Genomic DNA, 16,850 nt, shown 5'->3' on the forward strand with positions numbered 1-16,850 from the left:
GGCTGTGTTCCCTTGATCTCTTACCTATCAAGACTTATTTGGTTGATGGTTTGTCACCTTTTTAATTAAAAGCATGTTTGTGACAAAATGAGGAGTATAGGGGCTCAGCTAGCCTCAACTCAGTAGAAGACTCCTTTAGACTCGTCTCCCTTCATCTGGACAGACAGCATTAGACACTAGGAATTCTGCAGGACTGAGGATTTATGATATTGTTCACCTCCATGCCACATAAATTGTGGAAAAAAACTTATCGTAAAGTATAGGGATCATATTCAATGAATGTAGAAACATTTTGTCGATAATTGCAGCATAGAGGTCCATTTAGAAATGTTAAGTACTAACTTCCTGACTTCCTGTCCCCAGACATTTGGGATCACGTCAATGTGAACAACCTTCAGAGCTTTCTTCCTTTTGTAATAATTAGTCAAGAAACAGGCACATGTAAGCCACATATGACACTTATTCCCCATGAAGAAGAGTTAACACACAGCGTGTAATGTGTTTTGAAGCCTGGCAGAGGACTTATAAAAGAATTTGTAAGTGACATGTTAAGACGACAAGTAGAAGCACCCTGTGAATCACATCACCTTGTTCAAACAGAGTCAGCAGACTCATACTAGAGGACAGTATGACATTCCTGACAGATAGCTTTTTCTTTTTTCTTTTTTTTACTGATTTTGTTCTCTCACTGCAAGGTAGGAAGAAAAGGTCGTGACATGTACTTCACAAAAACCACAAAAGGTTTTCTTTTTCTCATTGCTCTTTGCAATGTGAGTATCTTCAATTTTATTCAAAAAAAAGTAAAGGCCTGAGACTCACTGAGATTTCTGTCACGAGTAGCACTGCCAGGGTTAATTTGGCATCAAGGAACCTTTAATGAACTAATCCTAACTAAAGTAGTAAGTTTGTACTCACAATCTATCATTTTGCATTTGAAATCAAACACCGAATGATTGAAATAAAAGCTGACCACATATTCATGTATTTGTATGTTATCTAATATTACATAAGTCCTGAATTAACCCTAGCAAATTTTGATGAGTGGTTAGCGCAAAATCAGCAGTTTTCTCTGTCTATATCAACACTTACATCTACATTAGAGTGCTTTCAAACTTTGGTAAATGTCAGAAGCTTCTTAAAAACTGGTACTCAAATGTTTCCTTATGAATAGTTTGTGGATGAATCTCTCTGAGTGTGCCCTAAAAAACTATTTTCTACATTGATAACACTGACATTAATGTCACTCTCTTCATTAATGACACTTCAACATCATTATAATGCCAGACATTATTGATGTAAATCTTAATTTTCCCTGCCACTTCAAGCTTTTCTGTGTAAAAGGTGTAAAAAGACGTATCTTATTGATCAACAATGAGACCAAATAATAGGAGAATACTCACTTTTCAGCATCCTCTGCTGGTGGTGTTTTTGCTGATGCTGTGATCTCCTCCCCGGGCTCATGGCCTTTTCCATTCGGGATGGCGTTGGACTCAGCAGGAGCTGTTTCCACAGTCTCAGCTGGGTTATCTTCACTCATGTCTGCTCTGGTATCTTGGTTTGTAAGTGATAAAGAGTCTGTTGAAATGTGTTGACGTATGAGTCTGTGCCAGTGCTTGTGAAATTCTCAGGGAGTAAAGCTTTTATTTTGATGCTGGAATCTGTGGAAGAGAAGAAAGTGACAATAAGAATTTTTAGGAAAGGAACATGCATAATCTCTTCTTTTAAAGACACAGAGGTGTTCATTGTGTATTTCCAATGCAGTACAGGTCAAGGACAGAACTCTTGGGAACCACTTTTACATGTCATTTCATAGCTCTTGTGCTCAATGTAACAAAAACAGTAGTTAAGATCAAGAAAAAAGCTAAAATATTGAAAAATGACACCAAGTTAGAAATACACAAAATTGCAATGATATCAGCCTCTGAGCATCTTTTCTAATATGGTGACTGCCTCTCCAGAATCCAACTAAGCTAATGTTTTTCTAAATGTTAAGGTCATATAGATTAAAAAAAACTTAAGTTATACATTACATGATTAGCACTAGAAAAGTGGACTTCTAAAAATAAATGGAAATGATAATGATAATTTCCATCTTCATTCATACTAAAAGGTCAAACTCCATCATAAAGGCATAGGCATGTGCCAGGCTCAAGTACTGTTTTCCCAACAGTATAGGAGACACGTGGTTAGATAAAGCAGGGCGCCCTGAGGGCACTCAAGTGAGTCTGTGTCTTCCTTTAGGTCCAACAGGGACGTGACCGCACTACGAAATACAGCATGACTGCTGACAGAAGAGGATGACAACAGAGATGTCAAGATGAAGCGACAATTTAAAAACCCCAGCACACATATAACAATCTAGTGATTAAATGGTGAATGATGTCCTGATTGGAACTGTTGACAAATTATGATTCTGATTAAGCTGTTAAAAATGTGGATTTTAGTTCAAAATTGTCCATCTCTGTAAGATAACACTGTATGAATGCAAAGCTCTGGGTGTGACTATGACACTAACAAACATTTTCTGTGGTAACCTAAAGGAAAAAACAGCCCCTATATCATCAGATTGACATTAAATGGATGTTTTGGCAAACCATATGAATAATTGACACATCAGCTGACAGCTTAATGCTCAGAGGACACATAGCTTTGTCCCAGCTGTGACATACTGGGCTTTGCGTCAGGCCTCTGTTTCCTGGGTTTCCCGTTGTGGTGCCTTAGCTAACCAGCTGGCTTGTGGGGCCCAGAGAGGCCCCCTGTGACATGTATCTCCTGGATGCCATCGACCAAAGCCCCCTATCTGGCTGCCTCTGAATGACCTCCTTTGGTCTTCAGCATAAATAGTACTGGAGGCTATAAGGGAGAGCACGTTGGGGGCCACTGAGGAAAACACATTCAAATGGTTGAGCATTGAGATAAATGGAGAAGAACCAGCTAGGACCAGCTAAAAACCAGTTCTAGCCGTCTTTGTGCCTCCATTTTTCTGCTTGTCACTTTTCTCTTGGTTTCCTCTTTTATTGTGGAGGGTTCAACAGAGCAACAATGCTCAGGGTTTTCTGTACTACCATTCCTGGCAACCACTCAGCTGACCCTATTCCCCCGGGCTGCTTCCGCTTCACAGCCTGCTCTTTTAAAAGTAGCTTTGTGTGATATTATTTTAACAGACCAAACGAGTGTGAGGTGAATAAGCCCTGGTCTTCATCGAGGAGCCCTCTGAACCTACCAACCATGCTGCTGCGAGCTTCACTGCACAGCCAGCCCTCTCGGTGTCTCTGGCTAAAGCCAGGCAACGTGGCTGGCCAGCAAAGCACAGTGCACAATGGCGCATGTTGTGCGGTTTCCTGGGAACGAGTTGGAGAACAGTAGAACTATTGTGCCAGGCATCATTATACTGCCGGGGCCCCCTTTGGCTGCAGTTCACCAGGGCACTCGAAGGGCTGAAAAGGTATTTCACTGGGCCCTAATTGAAAAGACGCCACCTTGAATTCAGCAAATGCCAGTATCCTGTATGCATGCATAGTTGTAGCAGAGTTGCTGACGGTAGCAATGGCAGAGGCAGGGCCCCATCTCGTGGGACAAATCACCGCACAGAACCACACTGCCACTCACATCGTCTACAAATCACAAGGAGGCTGGAGGAAGCCATTCAAGGACAATACACGATGGGCTGTCCGGCTACAAGGGCGCCTCTTCAATGGCCTCGAGCAGTGGAGCTTGAAACAGAAGACCTGATTGGAGAGAGTCCTACAATCATTATGTTCATTAACAAAGGAAATACATCACATCCTTGGAAAAAGTTCCACGACAACAGTGTGATTCAGAAGCTCTTATTTTTAGAAATCTAGTTCCCAGAGTTCATGGCAAATTAAGGTTAAATGCAGGTGAAACACTTTGAAGAAAATTCTCTTTAAAAAGTAAGACAGGATTCCAGAAGCTGTGTAGTGTAATCAGAGGTAAGGCTGAGCAGTTTTATTTAAAATTTTGATTAAACAGTAACAGGGCCTATCAGAATCTTCCAATCCTAGAAGGTGCAATATTTCTCTATCATACAATGTGTCAAAATACCAGATTGGTGCAATTTTTTTCTTTTCTGCAGCAGAGATGTTATGCTCTACACATCATGCAACCATTCAAGTGTCATTTTTAGAAAATTGTGCAAAAAGTTCCTACTTTCCTCATTTTAACGTTTTAATGAATCAAAACAAGAATAACAAAAACGATCCTCCTCTTCAACACAACACTATAGAGAGAATTCCTCATATAAAGCAAATAATCACAGATTAATGACCAGAGATCAAAATTACTCAGTCCCCCATTAGGACTGTGGTAAAAGCCACAGTGGTTAAAGCAGATTTTTTTTTTTTTTTTTATTTTGCTGCACTTCAGTATGTGTGATGTTACTGACTGGAGCACAGTAAACTTTAAAAAATGTAACCTATAGTTTTACAAAGACTGTCTAGTAAAGTTAACAGATAGTGTTTAAAAGGTGCATTCTGGGGCGCAGATAGCCCAGCTGTTAAGGTGCACCTGGGTTCAAGTGCGACCTGTGGCTCAATTCCAACATGCCTCTCCCCCTCCCTCATTCCAACTTTTTCCACTTTCTTCTGCTTTGAGTTAAGGAATATAATACCAGAAAAAATATAAACTTAGCACAGCAATTAAGGATACTTGTAACAGTGTTTCTTGGCAATAAATCTTATAAACAGCCTGTTTCAACCTGTGTCCCTTTCAAATGATGCTATATTTCAAAGTGTGTGGAAGAACCACAGCCTGGCACCTCCTCCTCATGCTGGTCACCAGCCTGGTTACACACTGCTGTGTGTTCAATGAGGTTGAGGTCAGGACTGCTGGCAGGCCATTTCATCCTATCCACTCCCAAATTCTGGAGGTAGTCGCTGATAAACCTCGCTTTGTAGGGGTGAGCATTGTTATCTTGGAGGACAGAGTTCAGTCCCAGACTGTGGAGACATGGTACTATCACTAGTTGCAGAATCTCATCTTGATATCTCTCTGATTACCTCCAATGATGACAAGCCTCATTTTTCCAGTGAGGGAGATGCGGCCCCATCACACAGCCTTAGTGCAGCAGTCAGCATAGTGTTCTCTGCGTCTTCTCCACACTTCAATCGCTGAACATAAAAAAATGCCAATCAGGCACCCAGTTGTCAGTAACGGGGGGAGCCAAATGCTCAAAACTAGCAAAATAAGCTGTTTGGCATTGGCAAAAAAGATTAGGCGAATTTGTCATGGGTGCAACCCACATTCTCAGCTCTGCTGCTCATCCCATTAATGCATGTTCCTTACAAATACAGCACAGTTTAAAAGGATAATAAACAGGCTTTCTAATGATATATTGCCAAGAATCAATGTTGTAACAAAAAAAAAAATTTCCAAGCACAAATTTGCTCACTTTTTATGTTAAGATCATATTAACTAAAAGTGCAATCCACATGTTTACATATAATTTTGCTAGATATGACTCAGTCTAAATGAGCGCTGCACAATTTGGTAATTATAATGATTGCAATTATACTGGACAGTATTATGATTTGCGACTGCAATTACCACATAATAAATAAATGGTATAATTTAAAGGTATTTTTTAAAACCTGTTTAGTAATATTTACTACAAAGATAATTGCAGCCTTTCTGTGCAATGATGTAAGTGCACAGCCTATCATCGCAACTGATTAGATTAACTGTGCAGCACTGGTCAGAATTATTGAAATTCATAGTAGTAAAGCCACAGATTTGTTCTGCAATCTGCACTTTGGTTTTTATGATCTGTAACTAACTTTCATATTGATGTTTACACCTCATTTGTTTGGTAGGATTTTGTTTAGTTGTCATGACGACTGACTTAGAAGGCTGAATGTTAACAGATCAGACAATATAGTTTGGTGATTGAAGCAAAAACAATAAAAACATATGACTCATGTTAAAGCATGCATCATCTAATATCATATAACATATAACATATGGGCCTGGCATACAGACGGTTTATGTTTAATCTATCAAATATTATGTTGGTTATAATGTAGAATGCTTTATTTCCTGTGTTTGTTGAAAAAATACATAAAATGAGGAACTTAAAAATAATCATATATTAAATCACAACATTGGGGAAAAGGATTATTTTCACAAATTGTTCAGCCCTAATCAGAGGTCATTTTCTATTAGAAAATAATGATAATTTACTGATATAATAAAAATTCATTTCAAGTTGTGGCACTGGTAATGTATTCAATCTACATTGAAAATAAATAACTGAGACCAACACTGGCAGGTCTGACTTAAAGTGGCAGGAACGGTTGTGTAATGTTACAGTAGAAAAATAATGGCACATGCCCTGCAGTAGTACGTGTTAAAATCTTAATAGCACCCTGTGGCATATAAGGAATAAAATAGAGCAAATTGTAACAAAAACAGTTGATTTTAGCTACACCAGTCAGCACAGTATCATTGTAGCATCAAACAGAAGAAGAGTTGTCTGCCCATGAAGAACTGCTCTCCCAAACTGACATGCTCTGTTGTCTGTAGACATTATGTCATCCCAAAACACATGTGCCACTATCTGTGTGAGCTACGACAGTTTACTCCAACATCAATACATCTTATGTCCTCAGAAAAAAACAAGAGCAGACTTTGTCTTCTCAGAAGCATCAGTATTACTGAGCATAAACCATTCACTATCTCCGCATGGATCATAGGTTTATCTAATGTGTTTATTTTCCTGTTTAAACTCTGACACAGAACAGACCAGACAAGCTGAAAGGATGATGACCAATCTTCCGCTGTAGGTTAAACTGTGTCACAACAAAAACATAATATTGGGCTATTTTTTCCCAAGCAAAAACACAGTTTCCATAGCTTCACAGAGAAGTTTAAAGAAAATCTCTGGAGAAAAATACCAATCAAAATCAGCAGGATCAGAAGAAAAGGAGATTATCATTTGAAATCCTCTCTGATCCTCGAATTTCCAAGTCCAATGCAAGAGTTAAAGCTACATTGTGTTCTTCTTGGTGGGAGTAAATGAGTCTTTTCACAGCAACAGCAGAGGCTATGTTTATTCAAGCTGTCGTCCAAAACATCACCTCAGTTTGCCAACACACAGCAAGTGTGTGCGCCTCAGTTCACACGCTCTGACGTGAGCAGCTCTGCACAGAGACGTCATCCCACAAGGAGACAGGGCTGATTGTTATTCCTAGACTGATACCTGGGGCCAACAGCACTGAGCACACTGATTCATCCTCACTTTCTGCCATGCATGTTTTAGTGTTTGTGCTGGTTTAGTCAGTGGGTGTTGAATTAAATGGAAAGCTGTGCGCGTGTGCAGTTTACTCAGTGAGTAATCTCAAACTGTAATGCTGCCTCCTCTGTCACTACTTGATGACACCCTCATGGGCTTCTGGTGCTATAAGCTGTCTTAATGGAGTCTCTACTGTGATTTTCAGACACTTAATCTGCTGAAGTGCATATGGACAATCATTGAGTGTCATTCTCTCTTCGTTTCCAAGCCTGGGTCAATAAATAGAGGTCGGACAAAAAGAGGGAGGATGTTGAAAATGTCAAGGGGATCATTTCACCTTACTTCAAAGAAAAGCATTTTTTTCCAAACAGTTTTTACTTCTAGTTTTTCATGTTTTTTTTTTTTTTCACGATTTCCTGTGTGTCACACAAATGCCACCCCTGCATACATTAGGGCCTTGGCCACCCCAACAAAAACAATCTGCCCCTGCTTGTTAAATTAATGCACCTCAGGCACTCTGTGCTACTTTGGCAGGCAGCAGGACAGAGGGTCCTGCTGATGGGACAAATAGGACAGCAAGAGAAGGATAGGAACACATTCTTCACCCAGAATAAAGTCAACCTTTTTTACTGTCCTTCATCGATCTGATCCACAGTGACGCTGCTTCTGCTGAGAGAGTCGCTGTCTGGTTTCCTAGGAAAAAAAAGCATTCCTATTGAGACCAACAAATCCAAGAACAAACAAAGAAGAGAAGAGAAGAGAAGAAGAGGTAGTGCCACAAGTTCCAGACCCAAAAATAAACACTTTTCTCAGTTAAAACTCGGAGAAGTCCGTATCACCGTAACAACAGCCCCTTTATTCACGGAGTTTAAAACTGTAACATGTTGTTGGGAGTGATTGATTTTTTTAACATAATCAATACATCTGAGCCCATATGATATGATTTAAACAGAAAGGACTTCACTGAGCTGGAGATCAGCTGTTCTCCAGTGTATTCAAGAATTAATTTGTGCCTCTTGGGAAAATTTGATATATAGTTTGTACTGTTATTGGGACTAATAATGCTAAGGACAATACAAGTACAAAAGGACGAATATGTACCAGTAAAAACTCATTTTAATATATATCTCCCAATTTAATGTCAAAGTAAGACATGTGGGTGTGATGAAAACTTTCTTAAACATAATTTCAGAATGTTAGCACAGGAGGCCTGGCATTAAGTCTGTTTTATAAATACAATCAAACTTAGATTACTATGAAATGATTTTGTTTTCCTCTTTTCTGCTTTTTTGTCAAAGCAAAAAGTTATTTTGATTGTATAGTCAGATTGTACCAGATCGAATCTGACAAAACTGAATCAAATCAGATCGGACCGAATCGTTACGTATTTTAATGAATCATCAGTGAATTTAATCATAGTCTGTGAATCGAGATTCGAATCAAATCTTCCTGAGAAGAGATTCACACCCCTATTTGGTACACCTAATCTTAGCTGACCGGATATGGAGTGTTTTTGTGAGTTTTATGGGTTCTTGAAACTGTCTCTATAATGTTTTTGCAGTTTAAAGTTGGATATCTGTTGTTGTCTTTATCTTTGACTTTGGTATGATTATCATACATGCATGTCTCTGATACTGCAGTTACATCTCCTGAAAAAGCCTTGGATCATTGCTGCATGTTAGCTTAAGAGAGTGAAATCACACTAGCCTCTTTTTTTATAATAGTCTCCTGAAACTGTGACAGACAGCATTTAAAGCATATTCCTCATCACCCCTGTCTGTTCATGAACAGGAAGAGATTTCCTTCAGATTAAGAGATTATACATAGCCCACAATCTCACTGATGAGCAGCTAATAGATCTATCAGAGAAAGCTTTATTGTAAAACACTAGGTTAAGACTTTGGACATCCGACAGTCGGGATGATAGAATAGATCAGATTAGGCTTCATCTCGCTTGGGCAGGAAATAAGGATCAAACCGCTCAGGTCACTCCATGCAACCTCACTCCTGTATAAAAATAACCTCAGAGGAGTGAAAAGCCTTGTTGTAACCCCACATCATGTCACACTCAGAGCTGTGTTTAAGTGCTGCTGCATGTCCCAGTGAACACAGCAGCTGCCTGATGTAAGAAGGAAATACTCACAACTAACAACCATCTGTCTGTATCCTGGTTCTTCACACAAGGCTGAACATGCACATGAACACATGGTGAGATGCACTTACACACGATGACACTACAGAGTAATTATATGATGAAAGAAGGTGCCAAACAGCTGTAAACATACAATGCTAAATGTGAGAGAATGGTTTTAGATTTACACTGAAAGAGAACAGCGTGGCTACTCCAGCATCAGCTTTTCAATTCTTCTGTTTGTCTTGAAGAAAAATTTAAGATGCATTTAGGGAAAAAAGTGGGAGGAACCTTCCATGAGGTTTTGAAATTACTGCATTTCAAGGCTGTGGTTTAGCTCAGTTAAGGTCATGATTAGTGCTGTCTCTTTTACACAAGAGACCATTATATAAAACCTAACCCCAACTTGGATGTTTTTTTCACCTAAAACCATGCTACCTCCCAGCCTCGCCAGATATTTTAAGTGCTGATATCCAAGAAAACCTCAGTCATTTCTCTTCAACATGATTGGGAGAGCTTCATGATTCAGGCTAAACCAGTAATAACATTCAGTACAATAATGTAACCATCTCTAAAGTCAGTTTAAATCAATTTGAAAATTAACATGCAGGGTTACTAGCTCTTGAAGCTGTCTCTGGGAAAAAGCGATGAGTTAAAATTAAAAGTCTGTTTTCTTGAATGGATGATCACCAACTGATAACAAAATCTTCTCTGACTTCTGGGCATGGCAATTAGCTGAACGGCAGCATAAGCTACAGGCTCCCAGGCGGTCAATCTCCCACGACATATTAAATATACTAAATTTAATTTAAAAGTTACCTTGAACAGCAGGACGGGGTATGGGAAGAAAGACTAGGGGGAAATCGCACCAAACTGCAGAAACACAAGTTAAAACTGAGGGAAAAGATGACATTGACGAGAGCGTTAACTCTAAAGAAAGCTAGCATCATCGCGGAGATTCAAACATCACGGGCGGAGACAAAGAAGGACTTCACTGAAACGATCGATCTGTTGAGAAAAGAACTGGTGGATTTTAGGGAAGAAATAGGTCAGAAACTAAATGCAGTTGCCACCAACTTAAAAGAAATCACAGAGAGGGTCGAGGAAACGGAACAGAGAATCGCAGGCGTGGAGGAAATGAACACCGAGACCAGAGAGGCGTTGTGGCCTGCAGGAGAAAGTTCAAGCCCAGCTAACCGACCTGGAGGCCCGCTCACAGCGAAATAACATCTGCATCCACGTAGTTCCTGAGGGGGCGGAAGGAGATTATATTCCGGATTTTATTGAAAAGTTGATCCAAGCCCAGCTCTCCCTCCCGAACAACAACCTCGGCATTCAGCAGTGCCACTGGTCACTTGGAACTAGACCCCCGCCTGGATCTAACCGAGGTCAGTTTTGGTTTATTTCCAAGAACACAAAACTAAAGAACTCATTCTCTGCTTGGCTAAGAAAATGAAAGAGATATGCTACGCAGGAAGCAGGACTTCCCCACGGAGACTGTCATGAAAAGAAAGGCTTACAATACAAAGGGCTACGTTTCCAGACGCTCTACCCCGCAAAGCTGTGTGTTTTTTGACACTAGACCCGTCACGTACACCAGCGCATCACAGGCGAGAGAGGATCTGCTAAAGAAAGGACTAATCATGGCAGGTGCTGGAGAGGGGAACCACACCGGAGCCGCACCCGCAGCAGGAGTACGGCAGCCTCCCTGGGACACAGCAGGTGCTGGATCACGGCGGGGCCGAGACACACGGGTGAGGAACATCCGGGGAAAGTTTCCAGACGTGACGAGGATGCCAAGTAAAGCTGTCACTCTAAGACTTAACAGCTCTCGTGGAGTAACCTGTAAGTGCTGAATCCTGATATGTGAGTAGTCTGCAATGACGTTTAAGAAATGACTGTGCGTGTGCCCCTTATGTGAGTAAAACTGACCACCCATCTGGGAGCGAACACCACCCATATGTGCACTGCTCTCATTATCACCTGTTGGAGACTCATGTCCACAAGAGGAGGGGGTTCCTATATGGAATAGGACTTCCCCTCTTTACTTTGAAGTTACGTTTATGCTACAGAAATGGAAGTCACAAATGTTGAATGTGTTTGTTGTCATGTTATGTTTCTTTTTTACTTGCAGACAGATGTTTTGTGTTCAGGTCATGCAGCGTTTGAAAGCAATCATTTTTTTCTTGTTTCTAAAATATGCTTTACCAAGATAAAGTTATTACCTTTAATGTGAATGGGCTGCAAAATCCTATAAAAAGAAGTAAAGTGATTATAAAACAAAAAAAGAAAAACAAGCTATAATAGTCTTGCAGGAGACACATCTCTCAAATATTGAACACGAGAAACTAAAGAAATAAGGTTATAAGAATACATACTACTCTTCTTACGAAGGGAGTAATAGAGGAGTGGCCATTTTAATTTCTAATAAATTAAATTTCCAATTCTCCTCCCAAATTAAGGATAAAGAAGGATGTTATATACTAGTGAAAGGCTTCATTGATCACAAAGTAATTACTTTATTGAATGTTTATAGATCACCTGGGACCCCTACACACTTAATAAAGAAGATTTTAGATCTATTGTCCACGGAATAATCTGGTGTCTTGGTTTGTGGAGGAGACTGGAACATTGAATTACGCCCAGCTTTGGACTCCTCAAATAAAACAAAAAAGACTAGCTTTGAAGCAATATACACCCAAAAACTAATGAAAGAAATTGGCATCGCCAACATCTGGCATCCTGCGGAGAAGCGCTTTACTTTTATTCACATCCTCACTTGGTACACTCAAGGATTGACTTTTTCTTTCTGCTAAATACAGACAGGATCATAAAATGTGACACTGGAGTGAGAGACATCTCTGACCATGCTGGAGTATACTTAGTAATACATCTAGATAATAAACCCAAGACAACACTATGGAGACTTAATGCAGGTCTCTTGAACGACCGACAGTGTCAAAAATACGAACAAACGAAAGCTCTAACAGGAAAGTTTAAGATGTTGGAGAATAAACACATGGAAAACAAGGATAGTAATACTTTAAAAGAGATTCTTGATACTAAAAAAATCTTAAATATTTACTGGAAAGCCAAGAAGAGAAAAGAGGAAAATTAATTAAAGAAAAATTTCATGAGAACCAAAATCCAAAAAGTTACTTGCTTGGAGAATGGTTTTAACCATGCTCTACAGGGCGGGGAGACCCCTCCTTCCTGGAGATAAGCTGTGATCTCAGTAATTCCTTAGCCAAATAAGGACAGGACTGAGCGTCCCATTTCAGTAGTAAACATAGACTACTGATTGTTTGCATCTATAATGGAAAAACGTTTAGAAAACATAATCCCAGACTTAATTGACAAGGATCAAACAGGCTTTGTGAAAAACAGACAGACACAGGACAATGTAAGACAGGCCCTGCACCTTATTAGCATTATGAAAAACAGTGACACTGAATCAGTAGTTATAAGCTTAGATGCCGTGAAGGCCTTTGATTCAGTCTGCTGGGATTATCTATGTTCGACCCTCAAACGATTTGAATTAACTCAAAGGTCATCAGATGTCTGAAATCTGTACACCCTCCCCTAATGGCAGAATAAAAATAAATGGGAATCTATCTAAAATAGTTTCTCTTGAAAGGGGTTGTAGACAGGAATGCCCCCTCAGTCTGGCTCTTTTTGCCCTTTTTATTGAACTTTTGATTCAGGCTATTAGAAAGCATAATGATGTAATGGGTATTTCCATTGGGGAGGATCAACACAAAGTTTGTGCAAAAGCAGATGATGTTCTTTTAACTCTGATCTGCCCTGAGACAAGTTTGCCTAAAGTATTATCCCTACTAAAAGATTTTGGTTCGTACTCAGGCTTCAAATTAAACCTACAGAAAACACAGGCTTTAATTTTCAACAAGCAACCACGGGAGAGTGTATCTAGACTTTGTCAATTTAAGTGGAATAACAACTGTATTAAATATTTAGGGGTCCAGATACCTCAAGATCTGACAACCATTCATGAACATAATTATGCCTCCGTTACAACAGAAATTAAAGCAGACATAAACAGGTTGTCTCTTCTACCAATGTCCATGTATAACAGAATAGAAGCTGTGAAAATGAACGTACTGCCCAAATGTTTTTTTCTTTTTCAATCACTGCTGGTAGCAAAACCCCCTAAGCAATTTACTGAATGGAACAGAGTTATTTCATCATTCATTTGGGGAGGAAAAAAAACAAGGATAAAATTTCAGACATTACAACTTTCAAGAGACACAGGGGGGTTGGCACTACCCTGCCTAGAAGATTATTACAGAGCAGCACAATAATGTTATTTAATTTGTTGGTGTGATGACACATATGATGCTAAATGGAAGACAACAGAGCAAAGCCAAATAAGCATACCTCTCCCCTCCCTATTAGGAGACACAAACCTTCTAAATAAACACTTAAATAATCTTTCCACATGGGTAACCGTTTCACTGAACATTTGGAATCAAATATTGAAGGACAAAGAATTGAAAAAACATGACACAGAATTCATACCTGCCCAACTAGACAACAGATTCAAAGAATGGAGATCAGAAACCAGGAATCACCTCATTTTCAGTTATTACCAGTACTAATGGGTTGTGGTCCTTCCAAAAACCTAAAGAAACTTAAAACCTCCAGAAAAGATATTTTTTTCAGATATCTCCAAATGAGAAATTATTTTGACAGAAATATTAAGTCCACAACAGAGAGAGGATTAAACCTGATTAAGATATTTGTGGAAGCTTATAAAAGATAATGTAACCAGAAGACTGATATAAAAGTCTACAAATCCTTACAAGAGGTCACTCTACATTTTATGTTAAAACAAGATGGGTAAGAGATGCTAATGTCAAGATAACTGAGGATGACTGGCTAAACGTTTGCAAATCATCTTCTTCCACCACCAGCTCTGGTCTGTGGAGGGAATTTGCTTGGAAGAATGTTTCGTAATTTATAATATTATAATATTTCATAACCCCAAAGATTAAAGAGTCCCAGACTAACAGACCTGAGCTTAGTTACTGCTGGAGGATGTGTGGGCATAAATCTGCTGGACATTTCCATATTTTTTGGGACTGTCCTGTGCTTTCACCATTTTGGAAAAAAAACTTTACAGAAGAGATAAAATCAATACTTGGCTCAGATATAGTTCTATCTTTTAGTTTATTTAGGTGTCTTACCCGTAAGCTTAAAGAGAGGAGACAGATACATAATACAAATTTTATTAACCAGTTGCAAAAAAGTGATAACAAGAAAATGGCTCAACAAGCAGCCTCCATCTATAGCAGAATGGAAAGAGATCATTGGAGAGATTTATTGTATGGAACACTTGACCTCTCTTAGACATGCCAGAGATACATTTGAAAGGTAGTGAGAACCCTGGGAATCATAAATACACCTAAAGTGATGGAGTTGTTTTTTCATAAACGAAAATGTCTTTCGGTAATTTAACTGATTTTTAATTCTGGTTTTTTTTCTGTTTTTTTTTTTTTTACAACTGCAAAGTAGGTGATTTAACATGATATTCAGTAAGCGGTGTGTCTCTAACTACTCATCTCTTGACTGTGCATTAGAAGCTGATTTGAATCCCTAAAATATTATTTGTTGAACCTGTAATGACCCTGTCTGCTACTTGTATCACCAATCCTGTTTGCTGTTCTATGAAAAATAAAAACAAAGTTTAAAAAAAAAATCTTCCCTATCTAAATTTACAGTTAAGCCAGAGCCCCCCTGGAGGTTTCCTCTTGGGTTTATGAAAAGATAAATAACTTCTGAGGCTATTAATTGCATGCCTGACCCACATGTGACTTTACAACCACATATGATCTGATAAGAACCTGATTTAGAGTGATGTGACACAGAATCTGAGCTCACAATGGACACTAGGCCTGACATTTATGAGAAAAATACATATACATTGTTTCATTCTTCAGTGATGATATACAAGAACTAGGGAGTAAATATTAGCTATAATTTAAAGTATCTACCTCTGTCTGCTGTCCTTTATCTTGCCTACAGTACCTGTGTTTGCAGCATGTTCCTCCTGAGTCTAAAACAGAAAGAAAAAGCATCTTTTCCACAAGTGAATTTACATAAATAGCTAACTTGTTCTCTGTATGACCACAACAAATGGTGTGAAAGAATGCTCTTATACTAACACCTCTAGAAATAGTAACATAGTAAGCATGCTGAGTGAGAAAGCATTACTTATGCACATGAAACATTTTTCAGTTTTTATTGTGATGAGTTCAGACCATTTGTTTATTGTAAATCGTCATGTCACAATAAAAGATGAATTTGCTATTAATCGCACATTCCTTCTGGACACCAGTGTTTTTAAGCAGTAAAACATGATAACAGGAAACATGGCTGATGGATGATGTTATTAGTGGGAGTACAATTTAACTAAAAATTGCAGCCTCATTTTAACATCGCAGGTGTGGCAAAATTATTCAGTAGGTGTCATTATGTTGTAATTATGTTGAAACAAACGGCAGATATAATCAAAGCAAAGCTGAGCCACACAGGAACATTAAATCCTTCCTGCTAATTAGACATGTGCGGTGCTTGATACATCTGCTGTAAAATCAACTGTATGTAGGAATGAGTTTGTGGAGTATTAGGCAGGACCAGCAGATCAAACATGATATGATAAAAGTGGGTACTCTCAGCTGGCTGAGGGGTTTAAGGCTAAACTGTAAGACCAAACTGTTAAAGGTTGTTATATAAAAAAAAGAAGTGTTATCTTAAAAGTCTAAAACGGCTATTTCAGATGTATTTTTCTGAGCTGTGCTCGATCATTTTAAGTATTTTTTTGTCATTGTGCTCAAATCCTTTGACAATCACCAAAATCTGTGTAGTTTTCCCAGAATGCCTTTGGGCATTAGACAATTTTGCACCATGAGTGAAGTTGCTTTCTCAGTTAGACGTGAGTGTTTGTCGATCCTGACGTTCATATTCAATACCAGCGTTTGTTAATGTGCTGCTTTTACACTCCTCATGTATCTCCCATTATACATCTAGTTTTTAATTTCTACAGATATGGAACTGACACCAATGCAAGTTATCAGTGGTTCAACCAGTTTTTGCATTTATCATTTAAAAAATGCACTAAATGTGAGAAACAAAAAATTGTATGATCAAAAATACAAAGCAAAATGGACGACCTAGCAGTAGCTCCACCAACATGGAGCAACACAGTCGCAGAATAAAAACAGGAAGTGATGCTATCTGCTCACTGTGCCAGCGGCCCCCAGGCCTTAGTGCTGATTGGCTTGTGCTTAAGTGACGTTTAGCCAATCAGATAGTGTTGGTGATGTGACTTTAGAGGGAAAGGACAGCCAGAAGGATAAATAAACCTTGCAGTGGAGCCAAACTAGCTCCCTTTTTCACTGATTTATTTTTGGGCAATCAGTGAAATAACTGCTGATGCAGATAACCGACCTT

At 39.0% G+C, this 16,850-nt stretch overlaps 1 protein-coding gene across 5 annotated transcripts in view; it reads right to left on the reverse strand.

The window, feature by feature from the left end:
- LOC121507124 (sodium-coupled neutral amino acid transporter 3-like) overlaps positions 1–16,850 on the reverse strand; it is a 67,145-nt gene that overhangs the window by 30,997 nt on the left and 19,298 nt on the right. For 4 of the 5 annotated variants that reach the window (XM_041783298.1, XM_041783297.1, XM_041783294.1 and 1 more), the window contains exon 2: positions 1,401–1,658. In XM_041783298.1, coding sequence (XP_041639232.1) covers positions 1,401–1,537 — 137 coding nt within the window. In that variant the 5' untranslated portion in view covers positions 1,538–1,658. Of the gene's footprint in view, positions 1–1,400; positions 1,659–3,609; positions 3,643–16,850 lie in introns of those variants that run through there. The other variant, XM_041783296.1, reaches the window with a different exon arrangement.

This window comes from Cheilinus undulatus, linkage group 3 (genome assembly GCF_018320785.1).
Source record: "Cheilinus undulatus linkage group 3, ASM1832078v1, whole genome shotgun sequence".
NCBI classification, from domain to species: domain Eukaryota; kingdom Metazoa; phylum Chordata; class Actinopteri; order Labriformes; family Labridae; genus Cheilinus; species Cheilinus undulatus.